The sequence below is a fragment of the Hypomesus nipponensis genome, chromosome 18, assembly GCF_054491055.1.
Source record: "Hypomesus nipponensis isolate SF chromosome 18, ASM5449105v1, whole genome shotgun sequence".
In the NCBI taxonomy this organism is placed as follows: domain Eukaryota; kingdom Metazoa; phylum Chordata; class Actinopteri; order Osmeriformes; family Osmeridae; genus Hypomesus; species Hypomesus nipponensis.
Window position 1 is genome coordinate 14,171,568 of NC_140378.1, and position 23,094 is coordinate 14,194,661.

At 45.6% G+C, this 23,094-nt stretch overlaps 1 protein-coding gene across 1 annotated transcript in view; it reads left to right on the forward strand.

The window, feature by feature from the left end:
* plch2a (phospholipase C, eta 2a) overlaps positions 1-23,094 on the forward strand; it is a gene marked incomplete at its 5' end in the record, with an annotated part of 79,758 nt that overhangs the window by 37,312 nt on the left and 19,352 nt on the right. Inside the window, 4 exons of the mRNA XM_084679031.1 lie at positions 14,898-15,044; positions 17,847-18,090; positions 18,995-19,124; positions 21,715-21,885. Of these exons, the coding sequence (XP_084535157.1) occupies positions 14,898-15,044; positions 17,847-18,090; positions 18,995-19,124; positions 21,715-21,885 (692 nt within the window). The remainder of the gene's footprint in view (positions 1-14,897; positions 15,045-17,846; positions 18,091-18,994; positions 19,125-21,714; positions 21,886-23,094) is intronic.

The window sequence follows — 23,094 nt, forward strand, 5'->3', positions numbered from 1 at the left end:
GTGTTTGAGCAGACAGGGGTTGTGTTTAAGCAAACAGGAGTTGTGTTTGGGCAGACAGGAGTTGTGTTTGAGCAGACAGGAGTTGTGTTTGAGCAGACAGGAGTTGTGTTTGAGCAGACAGGAGTTGTGTTTGGGCAGACAGGAGTTGTGTTTGAGCAGGAGTTGTGTTTGGTCAGACAGGAATTGTGTTTGAGCAGACAGGAGTTGTGTTTCAGCAGACAGGAGTTTGGCTCACACATAAAAGCTTCATTTCTAATCAAACATGCTTCTAACCAGGGTGCGAATTACGGGGGTTTGGCGAGGTCTGACCCCCTAATTAAGACTTGGACCCCCAAGAAAAGAGGTAAAAACAACAGGTCGGGGGGGTCGATACACGCCCTGGAGAAGAAGTGGACCTCCCCGATTGTCATTGTATAATTTGCACTCTGCTTCTAACAATGCAACAACTTCAACTCAGTAGAATGAGTCATGTTTTGTATATGTGATTTCCAAACATGCGTCCATTATGTAGTGTTTGATCAGCATGTCAACATGCCGAAATTATAGGACTTATTTATCCACATTTTCCATTGCTGGGATAATTGTCAATTGTAGATATCAGATATTACTCAGAAATTAGTGTAATTGGACATGTTTGTGCTTCACTGAGGAAAGCTGGCACCAACAAAGTCCTATCTGAGTCAAATGGACAATATTTATTTGTTTGTTATATATTTGTTTGTGTCCATATTTAGAACACATAAAAACAAAACAATGGTCCAAGCCAAATTCCTCCAATGGCACCTCTCTATGAAACTACTCTTCCCTGACAATTACTGTAACACGCATTCAGTATGAAGCCCAGAGGGGGATGTGTGTGTTTGAGTGTGTGCATGTGTCTGTGTGTGTGAATGTGAGTGTGCTGTCAATGCATTGTGAAAATGTCACATTAGAACTTGGGTCAAAAGGCATTGTGAGGTCCCCCATCAAGCTATTTCCAGTTTTGCTCTTGTTTGATCATTTCTCTGTCTCCTATCCTGAAGGTAGTGATGATAGAGATACACTTCTCATCACTGAGTCCTCTGTTTTTCAATCATCTATGCATTGCTATCTACTGTTTCTCCCACATGTAGCAACGTATGCCACGTGCGCATGCGCACACAAACACACACATGCTTTCCATGGCAGTGTGTGTCACTGGTCGCCATGGCTAGAGTGGTTTATAGAGACATTTGTTTCATCTTGTTTTTCACCTTCCTCTTCTCTCTTCTTCCACAATGATAATTTGCCATAGTATGAGGTGAAAGGGTTTGTGCTGTGGAGTCTGAACACATGCTCATCATTCTGCCTGCAGACACGCTTTCACACACTTATGCATGGGCACGCACACGCACCACTGGAAAACCATATCATGACAGTCACCAACCAGTTTAGCTCAGCTTATAGCATGCACCAATAAGCACTCAATTGGTATTACACATACTGCATTCCGGGTTGTAGGTCTACTGTAATATCTGTGGCAAGAAGATAGAAACTTAGCCATCATCCATGCAACCCTTTGGATACGTGTCAGTCACACTGAGCCTGGCATTCTGGCCGAAATAGATGTGTAAGCCCTGCGCCCCAGTGTTTCATTAGCAGAGATGTGAGAAGAATGCCTCGGCCAAGAACGAGACGTCTTAGCAGCTTCACACAACACTTTCAGCGCATGCCAAGAACACTGGGGTCTTGCAGAGAGGGAGGAATGTGTGAGGGATGACAAAAAGCCAATAGTGGATGGCTATTATTAAGACTTTGTGAAGCCTGTCACCTGCAGATATGAGTTAACAGTGGAATAAGTGGAGGAAGCGTTATGGAGTTTTACTGTCTGTCGTGTGATCCATGTGGGGGTTTCTACAGTGGTGTTCATTCTGGATGAGTTCAACATGGTGGAGTGCTCTCTATCAGGTAAGACATGGATTCATTAACCCCTGAGGAACACAGTCTGCCTTCTTTTCTATTGTTCTCTCCAGAGCTGGCCTTGGCTCTGACTTTTGGCGACATCACATGGACATTACTGCAAGCATCAAGCCTTTTAACGGACCCTTCAGAAAGCTTTGAACATTGATGATGAAACGAGAATCCTTCATTCTGTACTCGTCTATAGAAAACTGTCTTCAAGTCCTGGACCAAAGCCCTCGGCTGTTTACCAACCCCAGCATCAGAGAACAGTGCTACAGTGTAGCCATCCGCTATGGACTGCTGTGCTACTTGAAGGAATGATGATGATGTGAAGGAGGGGTTGCCAGACACCTTATCTCACTAATAAGAAAGGTTCTCAAGGGCTGCCCACACACACTTAATCTGGACCTTGCTGCTAGTGGATGGGAACAAGGGCTTCCACGTGGTCAATACTCGCTCACGTAGGGAAAAAAGAAAAATAGGCGTTTGAGATTGTGTTGATTATTCATGTGTGTGTGTGTATGTGTGTGTTCAAATGAGTGTTCTGGCAGGTATGACAGTGAGGGGGCCACAATAGGATTAACCATTGCACACTGTGGTCTTTTCCAAATCTCCTTGATGGATTTTGAGTGCAGTGATCCTGGTTCAATACACCTACAGCAGATAAGCACTCGTGGGAGTTCTTAGTATGGTAGATTTTCCCTTGGCAGACATATTCTCTATACTGTTGTGCATCAGATTAGACTGTTAGTCTCATCTACTAAAATCTAATTGTTGTCTGACCGAATTGAATGATGATGATGACAGTATGAGGCTTAATTATTTTGCCAACATCCCTATAAAGAATAGGTTTTGTTAGTTTGTAATTTCCCCAGCAAGCTCATCCCAGTCTTAAAGTAATAAATCAATTTGTAACACTATCAGTTTTTTCTCCATTTGGAAACCTGCTTTCAGCAGCAACTCCTGTTACAGACGAAATTGCAAATTGATTTAGACATGACTAGATTTGAATGGTATCAGCCCCTTGATAAGGCTTTTTATAAACTCATAGATGACTGAATCTTCAGTCTCAGTCTTCTACAGTATCAAATATAGAGGACAACTGGAAGCCCTGTATATGACTCTTCTCTCGGTAGATCACTGATATTCCATAGAGATTGTGAGGTTTGTGCTCAAGCTGTCATTGCTGCCTACTCTATTCTCCCGTTGCTTCTACTTGTTATTGCACTGTGCCACTCTGGGTGATGACAGCCATTCCTTGTGGCTGCTCTGTTTGTTGGCATGTAACCACTATAGATGTCCCCACCATGGTTTTCAATAAGAGAAACGTTTCTGGTGTCAGAAGACAATGTTGGGATGGTTTTATTTTCTTCACTCTTCTCTCAGATCTTACTGATCTGAAGCGGCGTTTATCCCCCCATTCAATTCAATAGGACTACTCTTTTTGCTCTTGTTCTCCAAAAGGACACAACTATATCTTACTAAGAATGGCACTGTCTGATAATAACGGTCCTCAGATATACTGTTCTAGTTCAGATGGCTACACAAATGGAGCCCTGTCATGTACATCACAGGTCTGAACTTGGTCAGGTGTTTTGAATCCCTGCAGTTTCTCCAAATGAGACAGATGCTTGTGTCTATAGTAAAAGTACTTCAGTGATTGCACCTCCATGAATGACTGAGCTGCTGGTCATCTGTCAATGTTAGTCAAAACATCAAGCAAGCAAATAGCTACAGCCTATTGAGCCTGTGTAGAACAATCTACTGCCCTGTATTGAATCCATCACTCAGTATTACCTGAGCCTGTTTATTCTGGAGCAGGGATGTTAGTTATCCAATGAAATTGTTTTTGTGCTATAGATTTGTAGAGAACCAATTGTGTGTCCATGGATTGGAATAAAATGGACCGTGTAATGAGGAGACAATCCAGTAGCTGGCTGGCTGAAGCGTCCAACCACAGATTGAGAGTCCATGTGTGAAACCTGGAAGTAAGCCTACAGCAGTTGGCTTTCAATACTGGTAATGATGCTAAATTATACTTAATGATGTATCCATGGCCACATTATGACCAGCAAGCAAGACTCACCACGGACTAATGTAAGAAAAGTACTTTACTTGACTTATAGGTCAGAAAACATTGCCTTATGGACATCAAAGTGAAAGCTTAAGCTTGATACAACTTTTCTGCTTTGTTCACAAGCATTGACAGGCTAACCACTGACCAATGGCAATGTTTTTGTAGCCCCAGTTGTTACCCTTTCTTACAAGCAAAACTGTAATAGCCACTGAGCCCAGTACTGCAACAACTCTCTTTGATGGGGTGGCAATGATGCAATCCTGGACCATATCCACTATGCTGCTGCCATGGAGCGCAGCATTAGCAGTGTAGCTGGAGCCAGCTTTCAAGCCACGGGGGTCAAGGGAGATAACAAATAATAGAAAGACGAGTGTCAAGTGTTTTGTAACTCGTCTTGCTCGAGGGAGGAAGCATGGTCGAGTTATATCATAGACCATGATGAAACGTTCGTGCTTGCTTTATCATTATTCATATACATTCGAATGTTCAGTGGTTAAATAAAGGAAGAGAGGGAATCCTATTTTTGGTTGTAGATCGTTCTTATTCAGCTTGTGAGCTCATGTAAGCGGCCACTTTAAATCACCCCATCATAGAAAATGATTTATTCATTGTTATGGAACGGAATAATGGGCATCCATTGAATAGGGATGAGTTTGGTTTATTTTTAAGCAAGAGCTCCACGTCCTCAAGAGGAAATAATGTGTGTAATGACAGTGTTTACAGAACACACAAGTGCACAGGTTTGAGAAAAGAGGGATGTCATGAGGGTAGCATGAGAGTCAGTAGTCGTACTGTAGTCGTTACTGTACTTTGTTTAAATGATTGAGAAGAGAAATGATTCCCCAGTGACAGTCATTCTTCAACCATGCTTCTACTTTGACTCATCCCTATCCTGCCCTTCAGTATTTCAGTCGGTGATGCCACAAGCCCTGCGCCCTCCTCTTCTCTCATGTCGACTGCTCCATTCCTCTCCTGTTAACCTTTAGACCAGATGGTGCGGCGAGACTGCCTCCTCAGCTCCCCTCACTCCACTTCCCACATCTCTCAGATGGCGCCCTGTAAGAAAGCCTGGATGACTTCTCTGCAGGGGTCCACTTACTTGTCCTGAGTAGGAGCCGCGCCGTTAAAACCTGTCGGTGTAGAAGAAGTGTGTCCTTCGAGAGGTCAGATGCAGTTTTGGTATGACATGACATGTGGGCCTCTTTCATTTGATTTGTATTTAGACTTCATGGATTTGTCGCATGTGTACTGTCGCCAGTTTGTTGCCTCTGCGCTGTATTCAGAACTGCAGTGTAGCTAGACTGATTTACACTAGATTGACGGGCGACACAGGGATCAGGGGTGGGATTTTGAGGTGAAATTGTGCACTAATGTATGTGTGCGCTTTAGCACTCAGGGGAGTCTACGGGATTAGGGTTAGGATTTGAAGGTGACAGTATGCGTGTGCTCTGAAGTGTGTGTAAGCGAGGGCGTTTGTGGGGTCTCAGCCCCAGATAAGCTTCAGTCCCACACTCACACACCAACTCACGTGCGCACACCCCGTCACTGATCCCCTGGAAGGCAGAGCAGCAGGCACCCACATCCTCTGTGCTACTATGCCATCTGCTAGACACCAATCCCCTCAGTTGGCATGGTAACTCTACACCAGGGTCCGTGTGCCCTTGTGGGCTCAATGTTGACCGCTGGAGATTATTTTGAACCTAAAAAAAAAAAAAAAAAAAGACGTATTTCTAAAATGTAACTTTACGTACTGTCTATCCCCTGATTTGACATTGCGCTGCTACATTTAGAGGGCACATGGGATCGTTAGATTGAATTGAAGATTGTGTCCAAGTCTGGGGCAGTCGTGTCAGGCACTGACGTCTGTCTCCTGTCAGAATGACTCATTAGGAAACCAAACACTGTCGGTTTCTAAACCGAGAGTTTCTGTTCATTTGTTCAGAGCTAGCGTTACTTCCTCAATGAGTTTTGTCACATTATATAGAGTGTTTAGAGCTGCATTGCACCAGTCCAGTGTTCTTGAGTCTCATACTGACTCTCTAGCAGGGTGGCAGTGAGCTTGTAGGAAGAAATGCTGCAAGAAATGGATAAGAAAGAGAACGGGAGAGGAGATGGTCTCCCACAGCATTACATGCATCCTGGAGGCATGTTCTGACACGTGTCACAGGGAACCTGTCAAGACACGATCATAATAAGGGATGATTAGGATGATGAAATCTGGATTATTATTTTTTTCACAGTGTGGGCTGAAGCGCCTCTTCTTGTTTTGAATCGACCTAACCTATTATAGTTCAGCTTGTGGATTTCTCTGGCAGGTCCAAGTCCTAATCTGTAGCTTGGTAGTGTGGGTGGAGTGTGTGTGTGTTGTGTCAGTGCTACAATGCTATTATGAATTGTCGGATGAATCCACAGCACAGCTGATGAACTAAATATGATGTCCTGTCCACTACAAAAAAGAAGGGGTTGGGTACCACAGTCAAGGCCTTGGGGCGTCTTAGTTTATATTTGATCACTTCATAATGAGAATGTTTTATGGGAAACTAACTGTTTTCAGCCCCCTCCCCCCACATACACACACAAACACACACACACACACACTATGTTTTAGTTTGATCAAATTTCCAAACTGAATTAACTCAATTCCAACTTGATACAAATATATTAAAGTCATACAATTGATATGAAAACACAGGTTTGTGTGCATCAGACACAGGTGGGGCATACTATCTGGCCTCAGCATGTCCTGGGCCCATGCTTACCCAGAGAGCAACTGAGGTAACTTCCTGTAGTTAATAATAGACACTCACAGCATGTGATCCAAACCACTCCAGATCCATCTCTCCCTGGGCCACTGACACTGAGATCTGTCTACACTTTAGATGTTTTAAACCAGAGAATTCCCATTTAACTTCAGATGTGAAACTGCCTATGGCTGACCCTACTTAGAATGTACCTCTGGGTGTTTATCTTGCCTTCTGGAAATGTCAGCTACTTTTACACTTTCAATAAAGAAACCCCACCTACATTACTACATGCCTGAAGCAAGACATTTTAACAATTCAGCATAACGATACAAACTTTCCACACAATGAAGTGTTCTGTCAGACTGAAGATGGATAGGCATGTTTCATAATGTCTCAGCAGGACATAGTCTAATCAATGTTGTCGTGTCACTCCATCCTGCGCTTGACTGACTCAGCACCTCACTATACAAATGTGTATTGTTACAGTTCAAACTAATAATCTAGGAATTGTTTTTTGCTTGCAGTCCATGTTTTGTCTGTGCTTGTTTTGGATGAGACTGACCACAGGGTGTAAACTGAGCAGAATGACTGACCGCAGTGCTTTTGAGATAGTAGAGAGTTACAGTATGGCATTTAGGGTTGAGTGTGGAAAGGCAGAGTAATTAGTAAACAATATATTTCCTATATGTTTCACTCAATTCCTATTCAAGTGGAGATACTGATGGGCCTCATGTAAAGGAAGTTCAAATGTAGCATTGGCTAGCTGGAAGGGAACAGATGAATAATGTATCCTTTAACATGAGAAAACCAGGAAGTGTCTAGATCCCACTGTGAGGACAACTTATTTTCCTGTCTCGCCGCGCTGTGGGTGGGTCGTGTGTACACCATCTGACCCGTGTTTTATGGGTGTGAAACACTGTTTGTTGCCGGAATGGGATAACCCCAGCTGATATTGTATGGTGTAGCAGCGAAACTAGAGTTCTCTACTGGTCTTGTGAGGTCTTTTCACAGTACCGTTCTCTTTTTATAACGTGGGTATTCGAGCGTGTATTTGCACGTGTGTGTGCAGGCTGTGCATGTTGCTAGCCATGGTGCTGAATTGCTTTAAGGGCGCCACTTCAACTTTTGTTTCTGTCTTCCTATTCCTTAAATTTACTTTGATTGAAGCAACACTTCTACTATTTCTATTTTGAGATGTCGTACTAAAATTCAGTTAGATTATCACTCATGGAAACCTTACAACGGTCAAGGAAGAAAACTGTCGATTTTGCATTACACATACACTACATATTAGCTCACATAGCTATTTTGATGTATTTTGGGGTCTCACTAATTAACTTACAAAGCAGGTGGTTTTAACGCGCATTCAAAATAGGCATATATCCTTGTCGAACTGATCCGGTGATTGGGTAATTAAAGCGACCACGGACCACTACTGATCAATATTTAGAATTAAATTGAAGGTCGTCAAAGAGTTGCTGAACACAACTCTTTGGAGTAGGCTAATGTCTAATGTGGCTCCAGGTGAGTTACGTACGTGGACTATCAGTCTAGGTTGAGTAAACTACCTGTGAAAACCATAGGTGAAAACACACGAAACAACGTCGGATGACGCAGACTTTGCACTGGTAGCCTGTGGCCTGTCAGGGGTTAAAGGCCAATTTATACATCTGCGACTCCGTTACGGACAGACGCACGCACGGAGTCCGACGGATTGGTTGACGGCTCTGCGTGCTGAAAGCAATTCACCGCCAGAACTGTAGAAAGCGCTGCACTGCGATATAGCCTACTTGAACGATCAGCAAAACAAAGTCTGAAATAGTTAAATAAACAGGATTTCTTCTAAAACAAAATCCAACGATCAATAACTGACAAACTCCACAAACTCCACTTCTTTTCAATATGCGAAGATACAATGAGAACGAAGGAGGGTTAATGAAGGACACATGTCCTTTATTTCACCTTATTGAAAGGTAAAAGGAGTTTTTTGGAGGGTTAATTTTCCCCCTCATTTTCCTTTGCTTGCTTTAGCAGGGTCTGAAGTCATTTCTGTACACATTTGATTGACTATGCTGTCTGGACAAGGCCTTATTTGTGAAACATTGTCTAGAAAGGATGAAAATAGCATGAGTGACCTTATTTGTAGAACAAGAGAAATCCCAAACATGAAAAGAAAATGAAACTGACTCAGAGTTCTGTGTTCATACTTCCCAAACTGTAATGATCCTGTTCCTCCTTCATCTTGAGAAAGATTCATATTTCTTCTAGTCTGGGGTATTCTAGTGTGCTCAGTTGTGCGTGATTGTTGTCACTTTGATATTTACAGGTAGACCTCAGGTGACTCTTGTAGAGATTAAATAAATGTATGAACTGGTTTGTAAAATAACGAGTGTTTACATTTCTGTTGGGGATCTGCCTGTCCTTCTCCCTCTCTCTCTTGCGGTCCCTCATTCTCATTTCACACATTAAGTAAATCCCTCAGACCCGGATTACAGAGTCCCAGAGATTAGGATTGACGCCCACAACATGTTGCACAGTTTGTGCATAGGATCCCTTGGCTACCGTTCACTCCACTGTGTCTCCTAGCTCTCTCTCTCCATCCTTAGGGACAGCCCTTTGGATTGCCACAAGAGAACTCCAGCTGAACAAAGAACTGCAGGAAGGAGAGATAATGGAATTGTGTGAATCCTGGCACTCAAAAATGCTGGCGCACCTTTCTGTTGTCTAAGATGGAGACGTATTGAAGAAAGCAACCATTGACAGATTTTCTGCTGTCTGAGGGAAGCAGCGTTATTGACAATCTGTTGATGTCATTTGGATTTCATTTTTTCATCTTTTCTATTTCGGTCAAAGTAAAGATTGCAGTCTCTGATCTGTTTGAGAGAAAGCTCAGGAAATCAACTGTCAGCAAGGATTGTGATTGCTAAGAATTGACAAAACCAAGAAGACACTGAGAGCCACTTATTGAGACACTACAGAAAACAGGCACAACAATCGAAAAATGCTTTCGTGCTCTTTTTGGACCTCGAGTGAACGGTTCAGATGACCTCGTTTCACTGGCAACATACCTACCAGCCCGAAAAGTCTCAAACCCAGCATCTAGTCAAGAACAGTCCAAAATTGAGGTTGGAAGCCCATATTTGTTCTCAGTTTTAGAAGAGCATAACTGTGAGCTCCCTCCTGCATGAGTTCTGCTGGGATGAGCGGCCACTTGTCCACGGGGCCCGTGACCTCAGCGCTGATGTGCCTGTCTGGCGCTGGCTCCACACGTGACAGGCCCCGCCCTGGGGCCAGGAGGAGGACGGCAGCAGCCAAGGGTGCGAGCCCCAGATTGGTGAGGAGAGTGGAAGAGAAAGAGAAGTTGCTGTGTAAGAGCCTGCCGCGGGCCTCCTTCTCTCGTCTGGTCGAGGAGTTCTTCTGGATAGGAAGCAGCATGTTTGCCTCCTCCAGATGGAGGCTGGGGTTCATGGGTAAGCGTGGGGCTTCATGGAGGTTGATGGCTGGTTGGCGACCATGGCGAGTAGAATTCGTAGTATAGCTGTAGATTGGTGTTGTGGGTTGTGTCATGTCATCAGATATGTAATAGATTGATGCTGACTATTGTGGATTGGTTATTGCAGCGTGTTTGGTGTGTGCTGCAGGAGCACAGCACCCCGAGCTGTACCAGAGGAGCCTCCTCAGTGGCTTTACTGGTTTTGCACCTTTTTCTTCAGTTACGTCTAAAATATACCTTTGTGACTAAGATGCCTGTTTGTGTGTGCGTGGGCGTGTGTGTGCACGCACCAAAAAGAGAGAGACATATGGACTCCAGAAAATCCCTTTGAGCTTAACCTAGTGCCCCGACGGAGCAAGAGGGAGTGGAGCCGTCTGACTCCGCCCTCCTAAGGCGAGGCTTGCCTGGCCCACTTTTCCCCCAGACTGCACTCCCACTGGGACGACAGATGACGAGGTCATCACCTTGGTTACACCTGCCTGCCATTGGTGCAGGTTGCCCAGTGAAGGGTATTAGGTCTGACCCCTAGCTTGACTCACGTCATCCTCAGCTGTTTGGGCTGACCCCCAGACCCTCACGTCTTCTCCTCCTTTATGAACCAGCATGGCAGCTGTGGTGACCAGCGTCATTTTCATACTGTACAAATACCTTGTTAACAATGTAGGTCGTCACAATGCTGGAATCGCTTCCACATACCATCAGTGTAACTAGGTCAGGAAATGAACTAGGCTGGTGTAACACCACCAATAATTGTTGCCTCTCAATTAAATTACTTTGATTCGGTTTCTTTTTTTAGACTTGTTAGTCTGTCTTTAGTTGGTCAAAAATTAGATTAGGTTCACAGTAGCTCACCTGGATTAATTAGGGTCAAATAAATAAACCACTTGATCCAATCAGATGTAATCTTGATTCCTGTAGGGATTTCCCTCTCTGATACTTGGTTTTCCTGTTGTATCAGTGTGATCCTCCTGCCCCACGCTCACAACAATCCAACCTGCAGAGATCCTGAACCGTGATGTGTGGCTGACACATGTTGACCTGCTCAGTGTGTCAGTGTTTTTCTTACTGACAATCAGTTTGCAATATTATGCATAAAATATTCCTTATGTTTAGTCTGTTGCATGTTTTCCTCATATGTTGGTCAGTATGCATTAGAAGCTATGGTAGAAGTGCCCAGAAGTTCATTTCTTTTCTTCTCAAGTCTGGGCTTCAGCTTTATATCTTCACATCCTTTAACCCCGACAGTGTTTCTATGGTAACCAACCCGAATCCGCTAGAAAGTTTGGAGTAGCCAGCACTCTCTTTCACTGTCTCAACCTCTTTCACACACTCTCTCTCTCTTTCACTCTCTCTCTTTCTCCCTTAAAAATATATCTTGGTGCATGGTAGTCTTGTTAAACTTTTGTCTGTAGTGTCCAGTGCCTCCTTTAAAAGTTTCCAGTGTGCTATGCGGAAGTGGGTCAAACTGTGAAACTGAAATGTTGTCTTCAGTGGGTGCCTGTATAATGCAGTGTCTCAGTGAATAATGGATAAGGGATGTGGATGTGCTGTACATGGCCTGTGTGACTCCAGTTACAGTGGCATGTGGACATGCCAGACCTCTGGAGGACTTGTCCACATTTTAGTCTTCACACATCTTTGCAAAGCATTGGCTATCTGTGAGAATGTCCACGTTATAGATTTTGTTTTCCATCTCAAACTCAAAGGATACCGAGAAAGAGAGTCGAAGCAGAGTCCTCCACTTACTGAACACTCACCCATTCACTCGTACTGTACAGTACACACACACAATAGTTTATTGTCACCTTGCGTGGCTTTACACGCTAACGGCTTCCACACATCCAGTCCACACCACCTGTGTGCTGCTCCCTCGTGTTCCTGGTTAGGGCTGACATGAGGGGAGGCTCAGAAGGGAGGGTGGAGAGAGGGTTGGGTTTCCAGTGTGGAGTAGCAGATGTTAGCCTTAGCTGGAGACTTCCTGAAGGGCTGCAAGGAGCCCACCCCTGCTTCCCTCCCTCCCTCCCTCCCTCCCTCCCTCCCTCCCTCCCTCCCTCCCTCCCTCCCTCCCTCCCTGCCTGCCTGCCTGCCTGCCTGCCTGCCTGCCTGCCTGCCTGCCTGCCTGCCTGCCTGCCTGCCTGCCTGCCTGCCTGCCTGCCTGCCTGCCTGCCTGCCTGCCTGCCTGCCTGCCTGCCTGCCTGCCTGCCTGCCTGCCTGCCTGCCTGCCTGCCTGCCTGCCTGCCTGCCTGCCTGCCTGCCTGCCTGCCTGCCTGCCTGCCTGCCTGCCTGCCTGCCTGCCTGCCTGCCTGCCTGCCTGCCTGCCTGCCTGCCTGCCTGCCTGCCTGCCTGCCTGCCTGCCTGCCTGCCTGCCTGCCTGCCTGCCTGCCTGCCTGCCTGCCTGCCTGCCTGCCTGCCTGCCTGCCTGCCTGCCTGCCTGCCTGCCTGCCTGCCTGCCTGCCTGCCTGCCTGCCTGCCTGCCTGCCTGCCTGCCTGCCTGCCTGCCTGCCTGCCTGCCTGCCTGCCTGCCTGCCTGCCTGCCTGCCTGCCTGCCTGCCTGCCTGCCTGCCTGCCTGCCTGCCTGCCTGCCTGCCTGCCTGCCTGCCTGCCTCCGTGTCTGCCTCCCTGCCTGCCTTATTAAATTGAAGTGTAACTGTGATGGCTCCCAGTTGGAAAACTAAGAAGGCAGACCCACAGTTTGGTTTTCAGAGCAGTTTGGGGAATAGGGAAGAGAATCTCTCAATTATTTAGGCCTTACTGTTGATGTGAATTGGAACGTGTGTCTAAATGGGTGTTTGTTTGTTTCACTGCCTGGTGTGGCCAGGGGTGGGTCGTCCTTTTGCTTGACTGTAGTGCATCTGCACAGTGGTCTGCTTTTAACAATGTGCAATCATGTGTGCGTGTTTGCATGTGTTGATGAGTTGGTAGCCTGCAGGCTGTGTGGTTTAGGGTGTGGTATCGATCAGGTTGGAGTGTGAGTGTCTCTGCCTGGTTGTTTCTGGGTGAGTGCCAAGGTAACAGACAGGTCAAATGCCACGTCAATAGAAATCCGCTCTTGGCCTCACACAGATTTCATTGACATTGTCTGCTGTCTGAGTTATGAAATGTTAACAACTGCACAATTCATCATAATCTTTTATTTCTGCATGGCATTGTTGTATTTATTTGATTTAAGAATAGACTATTCAGTGTTGTTGAGACAATAAAAAAGGTTGTCCTCGTTTGATGGTTCAGTGGCAGCATCAGCAGCTGAAGAACTATAGCTACAGTGTACGTTCTTATGTAGAAAGTCATATTTAGTCAAATAAAAAGATAGGCTATCTGTTTTCAACCAGCAGACTGCAGTCATAAACGACACAGGAATGTACTCACATTAGACCTGGTCACATTCAACATGCCTCAAGAAAATGGACCACAGGAAAGTTGGCCTCATTCTGTTAACAGATTATCTGTAGCGTGTTTGATCTACTTCCAGCTCACGTGGGTAGAACAGGACTGTTTCACTTTCTAGGGAAGGGAAGAGAAAAATGACAGTTTTTAGCATTACATGGGTCTAGCCTTCCTATTTGGTGGAACTGCGTATAAAATTGACCACAACAGTTTGGGATTTAACTACATTAGCCAGCACCTTGGGGCCTTTTGTCCCAGCCACCCCAGAAAAGCCCAGTCAATGGCCAATTAAACCAGTCCATCATTGGAATGCCTGTGGTACTTACAGTTGATATTAGTTTGTGTCAGAAGGGTTATACATCTTTATTGTAAGCAACTGTAATTGGAAATAATAACAAAAATAACAACTACTTTAAATGTTATAGTCTGAATTTTTAATTTGGGGTTCAACAAATGTTATAGTTGTGGACAGATGTCTCCCAGCTACTAAGATAATGTGGTGTGATGATGTAGAAGCCAGCCCAGGGTGAGATACTGTAGAAGAACAACAACAGCAGCTAAATATGTACACCGTTTGCTGGACTATTTGAGCAAAAGATGTCAAAGAGACACCCAAATATAGTATCCCACTCAGTGTCTGACTGAATCCCAGACAGTATTTTAGTACTTTTCATTAAATGGAGTGTCTTTTTTTTAAATAGCAAACCACTTCCATCTTCAAATGGGTTGGGTGTTGTACCCTTTATAGAATTGCGGTTCAACATTGACATGTTCACAAACAAAATGGATTCTGGCGTCTAACAATACCCATGGTCCATGTTTTATTGATTTGAATGTCTTTCCCCTTCAACACACTGATATAGTGGTGTTGTTAGAGAGACTTTTGTGAAGAACTGGCCTCAGCCTATCCTCTGCCAAGTGAAACTCAGTGGGAAGTGACAGCCATGTTCAATGCATTTCTGCATCTGTGAACTGTACTGTGTGCGTGGTAAATAACTGTTCATTGGAGAAGCTCCAGAATGGAACCCAGATGGTTGTTAAGAACACACGCGCGGATCAACACTCATACACAAGCACAACACAGATCAAGATGTGTGTACACAACACACACACTGACTTCTGCTCAAATGCAAAGCAACATGTGCATACACCACACAAACCTTGAACAGATAATCCCTAATAAACCATCATTCTCTCTCTCACACACACACACAGACACACATCAATAAGTCATTGTACAGCCATCTGTAAATGTCTGTCTATCTCTCCTTGTCTCCAGTGGAGAAATGCATGAGCTCCATGCAGACGGGGACCCAGATGGTGAAGCTCCGCGGAGGCTCCAAGGGGCTGGTGCGCTTCTTCTACCTGGACGAGCACAAGTCCTGCATCCGCTGGCGGCCATCCCGCAAGAACGAGAAGGCCAAGAGTGAGTCCTCCTCACACACACTCGTACGCACACAAATACATGTACACCCATTGTGGCACAACGTCTTATGTACATTACAAGTGAAGGATTTTATTTTGTTGAGAATAAGGATGAAGGCCTCTCCCTCAGTCCTGTGTCTCTGGCCTCTATCAGTCCTGTGTCTCTGGCCTCTATCAGTCCTGTGTCTCTGGCCTCTATCAGTCCTGTGTCTCTGGCCTCTATCAGTCCTGTGTCTCTGGCCTCTATCAGTCCTGTGTCTCTGGCCTCTATCAGTCCTGTGTCTCTGGCCTCTATCAGTCCTGTGTCTCTGGCCTCTATCAGTCCTGTGTCTCTGGCCTCTATCAGTCCTGTGTCTCTGGCCTCTATCAGTCCTGTGTCTCTGGCCTCTATCAGTCCTGTGTCTCTGGCCTCTATCAGTCCTGTGTCTCTGGCCTCTATCAGTCCTGTGTCTCTGGCCTCTATCAGTCCTGTGTCTCTGGCCTCTATCAGTCCTGTGTCTCTGGCCTCTATCAGTCCTGTGTCTCTGACCTCCATCAGTCCTGTGTTTTTGGCTCTGTGCCTCACTCAGACTTAATACGCTTTATAAATGGCCTCAATTATTCATCAGCTTTAACGTGGCCGACCAGCGACACATGATTCGGCACAGACGCCGCACGGTTAGAGTCACGTACACACTCAGAGACACTTACACACTCAGAGACACTTACACAATCTGACACATCCCTCCCTCCCCAGCATTCAGTACTGGCCTAGGTTTGAGTGAAACCTGACATAACCACACTTGTCCTGTTTGTGTCAAAGAGCAGACTGGTGAGTGGCTAGCTGAGCCAATGAGCCTGATGACCTAGACTCTGGATTCCACACATTCAAATCCCTCTTTTTATCCAACTTCCCATATTACTTCATCATGCATTTTCTATCCGCCCAAAGCTTGTCAAATGATTTGACTTGAGCACAAACAGGTCAAGAATGGCCAGACTAGGAGATCTTTCACTGGTGAGTCTCCATATACAGTATTATATGTAAAAAAAAAAAAAATAAAAAAAAAAGACAAGCACCACATGGAACAGACCGGCATCTCTAATCAGGCTTATTTAACTCTCTCAGTAGCTTGAGGTTACAGCACCTGTGGTGAATAATGTGTCCTCCTGCATTATTCATGATTGGACCTGGTCCATGGACATGTTCACACTTAGGTGAGAGCGCAGCCCACTACACCACCACACACACCGCAGCATGTGTTATTCAGTGGCTGGGCAGAACCTTTGACATCCAGCGCAGTGTGTGTTGACATTGTTCATTTAAGTAGGTTTCATTTTCCCATTCATCCAGGTAAAATGAGATGAAATGTATACTGTGTGTGTGTGTGTGTGTGTGTGTGTGTGTGTGTGTGTGTGTGTGTGTGTGTGTGTGTGTGTGTGTGTGTGTGTGTGAGAGAGAGAGATATCCATGCATTTTCTATTTCTGTGGAACTTGTTTCATGTGAGCTGATTCAAATGAGAGTGTGTATGCACAATGCATTGGGAATAAGGCTTATTGTGTGTGTGTGTGTGTGTGTGTGTGTGTGTGTGTGTGTGTGCGTGCGGTTAGGGAGCGGTTAGGGAATCGGGCTAGTAATCTGAAAGTCGCCAGTTCAATTCCCGGCTGCACCAAAAATGACCTTGTGTCCTTGGGCAAGGCAAGGCACCCTCCTTGCCTTGGGGAGAATGTCCCTGTACTTACTGTAAGTCGCTCTGGATAAGAGCGTCTGCTAAATGACTAAATGTAAATGTATGGACATTACTCATTTCATCTCTGAACAGCTGCTCTTCCCTGCAGGTGCATGTTTGAGTGTGTGTCTGTTAGGTACGCTCTGTGCATTGAACTGAGTCTGCCCTTAACCGGGAGACCATATGGCTTCTGAGAGGCTGGTGAGGTTAAGAAGTCTCTCTCTCTCTCTCTCTCAGACACACACACACACACGTCTTGGTCACAGGTAATCCATCGGTGAGTGTGTTCTTTGTCCTTGGTTGTAAAGGTTCTGATCCAATATGATGGTACTCTCAGCCTCTTTGTGTGAGAGCCATGTCACATGAATGTACATTGTTATAGCCAGGCCATTAGTATTTTACTGTGCACATGTGACTCATTGAGGGGAAGTGCTATAACGCAAACTGGCCACAGAGACACAAGTGGAAATCCCATTATTTTCTCCGTCTGCTCCCATCCCAAACCAAGCTAAATGTTAATGAATGACTCAAAGGCAATCTCTTCCTGTAAAATGTCATTACTGTCCTGTAAGTGTTTCGTCTTAATAGCACAGCTCTTTGGGCATACTCATTTGTCGAATGGAAGTTCATTTAGTTTCTGCTGTACCGCAGTGCCTGAACTCATAATTAAGACTTCCAAGTTAAGCTTCGACATATGTTGCCAGGACTATTTAACCACTGTTGTTTAAAACTCGTTACATCAAAAGTGGGCAAAACTTCGAATCCAGTGGAATTAAGTGAAATGTATCCAAGGATAACTTATATAAATGGGATTTGCTTCCTTAAGTGAGTTTCCTCCTTCTCATCTCAGTTTTGATGAGTTAGAATCATTTCCTGATTCTCCAATATATGCAAATACCAATTTGCGTTTCAATGTCAGTGTGACAGTAAGGATCAGTGACCTCTCATTTCATCTTTCTAGAAAATAACTGCTTCTCATCCCTTCCTCTCCTTATTACAGCCTCTGACCACCTTCCCACCCTCTCTCAAAACTCCAGACTCCTGACAGGAAGTCTAACTCCACACTCTTTAACCTTCTTTTTCCTTCCTCCAGTCTCCATCGACTCCATCCGGGAGGTGTGCGAGGGCAAGCAGTCGGAGATCTTCCAGCGCTACTCCGAGGGCAGCTTCGACCCCAACTGCTGCTTCAGCCTGTACTACGGCGAGCACATGGAGTCCCTGGACCTGGTCTCCAGCACGGGGGAGGAGGCCCGCACCTGGATCACCGGCCTCAAGTACCTGATGGCGGGCATCAGCGACGAGGACAGTCTGGCCAAGAGGCAGCGCACACGAGACCAATATCCTTCACCTGCGAGGGGAGGGGGGGCTGCTGGGGTTGGTGCAGGCTGGGGGCAAAGGGAGGGGGGGGGAGATTGGGTCTGGTGGTGGACACTGTGCACCCATATTTGAAGCACCCATATGTGTGTATAATGTGTAAATGGGATGCGTGTTCGCTCATACACCCAGCTACTTTACTGAGTTCAACAACGCACATGCCCATTTTTCCCATGTGCTGGTAGACTTCTACACAGGAACTCACTGTTTTGTTTCTCACACATACACACACAGGAAATGTGCATGTGCACACACATACACACACACACACACAACTCCCTGCTGCTCAGGCAAACCAGTAAAGCTGATGGAATGATGAAAGGAGGGCAAGCGAAGCTGTCAAAAGTTCCCATCACATCTTGAGTCACATGGTCACAAACACAGGCAGACGCATCCATCTAATATTAGACTCTCTGCCAGGAAGCTGGGGCTGTGCTAAACATCAATAGATATTGTAATGTTTCCAGGGGAATCCCATTGTCTTAAAGGAAGGCTGCAGTGTTTAATTGTGCAGAATTTACAATTTATGCCGTATGAGGGTTGACACCCATATCTGTATCCATCTGCATTCCCTGAGACTGTGGGATGACTATTCATTGAAGCTCCATTGTATGAACAGACCTACACACAACCAACATGCAGGGATGCTGAAGGTGCAGCTCTGATGTAGGAAGTGTGACAGCTCCATTTGGGCGTGAACACGATCAGGTCTTAGCGCAGGGTATGAGCCAAACTTCCCATGCGGGGGGGTGGGTGGGTGGGGGGGGGGGGTTCTCCAGGAAGAACCATTGACGGTGTGGACAGTCAGTGGGGCACGGGCGGCCCCTCCATGTCTCCTATTGGTCCTTAGCGTGCGCGCGGCGCCACGTGGCTGAAGCAGACGTTCACGGAGGCGGATAAGAACGGCGACGGCAGCCTCAGCATCAGCGAGGTGCTGCAGCTCCTCCACAAGCTCAACGTCAACCTGCCCCGGCAGAGGGTCAAGCAGATGTTCAAGGTACGCACGTCCCCACACCCTCCAGCACTCGACATGTGCTACGTTCCTACATTGGGAAATGTTGCTGCCAGGGAATGTTGCTGCGGTGTCATTTCTCTTAAAGTAGGAGTGAACACATATACACTCAGCATGCCCCCTTACACACACACACACACTTCTACATACACTCTCAACGAACGACTTGATGATGAAGGCTGCTGGTGTTGTTGAGATGAGTGAGGGATGGTGAGACAGGTGTGAAAGATAGACAGAGAGAGAGGAGGAGGGAGGCGGGGAAGCGCAAAGGGAAGGGAGAGTGTTATCAGTGACAGCAGGGTTTATGAGTGGCCTTTTACCACAAAGTGAGTGAGTGAGTGAGTGAGTGTGTCTGTGTCTGTACATGTACAGTACAGATGGTTTGGTAGGGGGACTCTATTTGGTTTGTTCCTATGTGTTTGTGACTGTTGGCTTCAAGGTGAAGGGGTGGAATGTTTCATTTAGGATATAATTGTTGTATTTGATGCAAAAAAGCCCTTGAAAAAGTATTAACATTGCTGTCTACCTCAGCTACATGTGTTTGTTAGTTGCTGTAAAAACCAATTCAGCTCCAGCAAACTGTGAAATGGCTATTCTCACCAAAAGTATAAATTACATTTTTCATGACTTTCATAACTTAATTCCCTGAATCACTAAAACTTCCCAGAACAAAATACTGAATATTACAAGACCTTGACCTCTTCTAAAGCTGATTTGAAGTCAGTACTGGAGGAATGTGTCATGACTAATTGGGTTAAACAAAGTTTAAGTTAATATTTCAGTTTTGAATGGTTCTCAGTTGACTTTGTGCACGCAGAGGGCCCTGTTAATGCTGGTGTAGGAGTATGTTAACTCTGCTAGCTTCTCCCCAGACCTTCAGTAAGCTTGGCATCCTGTGGAGGGGTCACCCATATGGTGCTGCAGGGCCACAGATGGCCTCTGGTGCAATACACTGGAAACACACCAGAGACCAATTTGTATGTGTGTGTGTGTGTTTACATGGTTGGTGGTAAACTGCTTAAACACTCATGTTGGACTTGTGTTGGACTTGGGATGCTTCCCAGTGGGAGAACATTATCAAGTGTCAACATAAGGGGACCTGCCTCTTATGTACACTATGTAGATAGAACAGAGCAGTGGACTCTCATGTTCTGTGTTGTTGATATTCATAACTTGATGTCATTTGTTGGGCCGCATTACATCCTGGTGTTTCACTCAGAAGGTAGTAAACTGAAGAAACGGGTTTCCAGTTCCTTATAAAACACCCTTAAAGGGGAACCTTTCAAAGGCTATGTAGCCAAGTGTAACACAGGAAGCCAAAGCAATGTCGTATCGGGTCCCTCAGAGATAGACTTTCCCTCAGAGAGCTTGAGAGGCGAGGTACATATGCCTTAGCAGTGCATCGGATGCAGCACTATTTTTCCGGTCTGTTGACTGTACTAGCCAGAGGTCTGTCCTCAGCTTACCAAGGGCCTCTCAAGAAGAACCGCTCAATGATTTATCACAGTTAAAAAGTGCCAGAGACCGGAAGGAGAGGCAATGGAGGAGCAAAGTGAGGAATTCATTCATATTAACCACACAGCTAAAAGAGAGCACCGCGTGCACACGTCTCCAGCGCTTGTACTCCTCACATAACAAATAGGGAGGGAATGAGACTAGATTCGTATTTTCATTTGGTTTCTGAAAGCGGCGTCTCTCTGGGTTTCTGTTCCACGTTAGCCTCCATATCCTCTGTAACGGAGGCCTGTTCCCTGTTTGGTAGAGGCAAACTGTAAGCAAGAGACAACTGTGGTTATTTGAACATCCTAGTGTCGTACATACGATTTGTATATCTTTCGACATTGTCATCTGGTACAGTTTTGTTCAGTGGAAGTTCTGTAAAAGCTTTTGTGAAAAGTGAGTCATACCGTTCAGCCGTAAGCGTCTGTGCTTGTCACTTGTATCACGACATCCCCCATGCACTACAGTATAGTTACACTGAGGAACAAGTGTCCTTTCCACCGCGCCAGAGCAACGATCAGTCCCGGGTGGTGGAGAGTGTGTCTTGTCTCTCTGTGTGTATTGGTGTGAGTGTACATGCGTCAGCCTTGTTCAGGATCTGACACGGCGTGAGAACTGGCAGGTTAACTGGCTGTGCGTGAGCGTGTGTGTGAGCGCCACATATGCATGCGTGTGTTCCGCTCCGGGGCCGACCTCCCACCCTCACCCACGTCATCCCTCTGCAGCCTGCTGCCGCTGCAAGCGAGGCCTGACATATGGAGCTGCTCGTAGAGCAGACAGCCATCTATGACCCACTGAGGGCTACACGATCTACCGCTGCCCTGCTGATCCGCTCGGCTAATCTCTCTGTTTACAAAAAAATCAATAATATTGAATACACTTTTCAATATTGGCCTATATTACCTTGTTATTCAAGTCTCAATTTGTGTTGGCTTTTTGGCCTGTTGAAACGAACTGCCACCTTAAGCATAGTGCATGAGTCATGAATATGGTTCTGGTGCTGCTTAGATATTGTGTCCCTTTGGTGTTCAGTGGAGAGAGCTATGAGGGGAGCTGTCCTTGTTGGTTCTTCCAGGAGGCAGACACTGATGACAACCAGGGCACGCTGGACTTTGAGGAGTTCTGCTCCTTCTACAAGATGATGTCCACGCGGAGGGACCTGTACCTGCTCATGCTCACCTACAGCAGCCACAAAGACCACCTGGACACCTCCGACCTGGCCCGCTTCCTGGAGCTGGAGCAGAAGGTACACCGTCACACACACACACACACACACAGACACAGACAGAAACCAACATGTGTACAAGTGTGATAACACACACGCATACGTTGTACATGTACAAACCAAGTGGCCTCCCTATGCACTATTAGAGCATGTCTTCTCAGTGACAACTTTCTTCTCATTTTTATTTTTCTCCCAGCCACCTGTCTGTTGCCAACTTTCATGAATTGCACAGATTCATGATTACGCTGAAAGCTTAGCAGGTTACTGTGCGTTATCTTGAGTTGCAGTAAAAAGCTTATAGCACCTTACAATGCTGTTACAATATCCTCTTGACTTGTAAATGAAAATCATTCTTCACAGGACTGATTCGCCTTTCAGAAGACCCTCCATTCACTCAATCTTGTTATAATGCGTTGTAACAGAAAATGCCCCAGTCATCAAACCCTTGAGTTCCACTGCTGAATATTGAACGCTAAGCAAATCAATACCTAATATCCCTGTTTCGGCAAGTTCCAGAAGTTTTTTGCTGACTCCAGACCCAGTATACTCTAATACCCAAATTAAAATGAATCTTCCAGAAGGAGTGTCTCATTAGGCATTGCACATGGTGTCAGACAGGCCTGTAATAGATTGACCATGGGTGCCTTAAGTAAAGCTTAATAGCCGTGGGTAAATGCAGACACAGGGGCCCGAACGTGGCTTGTCAAATTAGAACCACCACTTCAAATGAATTTCTAACCGCTTTGGAATAAAATGTGGGCGCTGGTCTAATGGTTTGTGTGAGGACACCAAAGTAATGAAAGCCTCGGCTTCTTTTAAAAACCCTGGAATGCACTTTGCACTGAAATGTACATAACTGAAACGAAATGTTCTCTGTTTTGGAGACAGTTACTGTCAGCCTGTTTCAGAGGGTGTATTCTCTCTAATTGTTGTAAGCATTTCATCGGCAATGCAAATGTGATACTAACTCCCACATCGTGGTGTTTTGCAAGGTGATGCCAAGAGACCGCTGAGTCGACTGCTGCTATCATACTCAGTGTCTCTTACCATCAGTTTACTCTGCCTTTTGAAGTTTGGATTTTCTGGGTCTACCTAACCTTTCAAAAATACACATTATTTGCTCAGACCATGATAAACAAAATGTCTCAAAACTCAAGCAGAACATAATGTACTCAGTCTTAGCAATATTTAACCCCTACCACTAAAAGGCTAAGCCTATGATAAGGTACC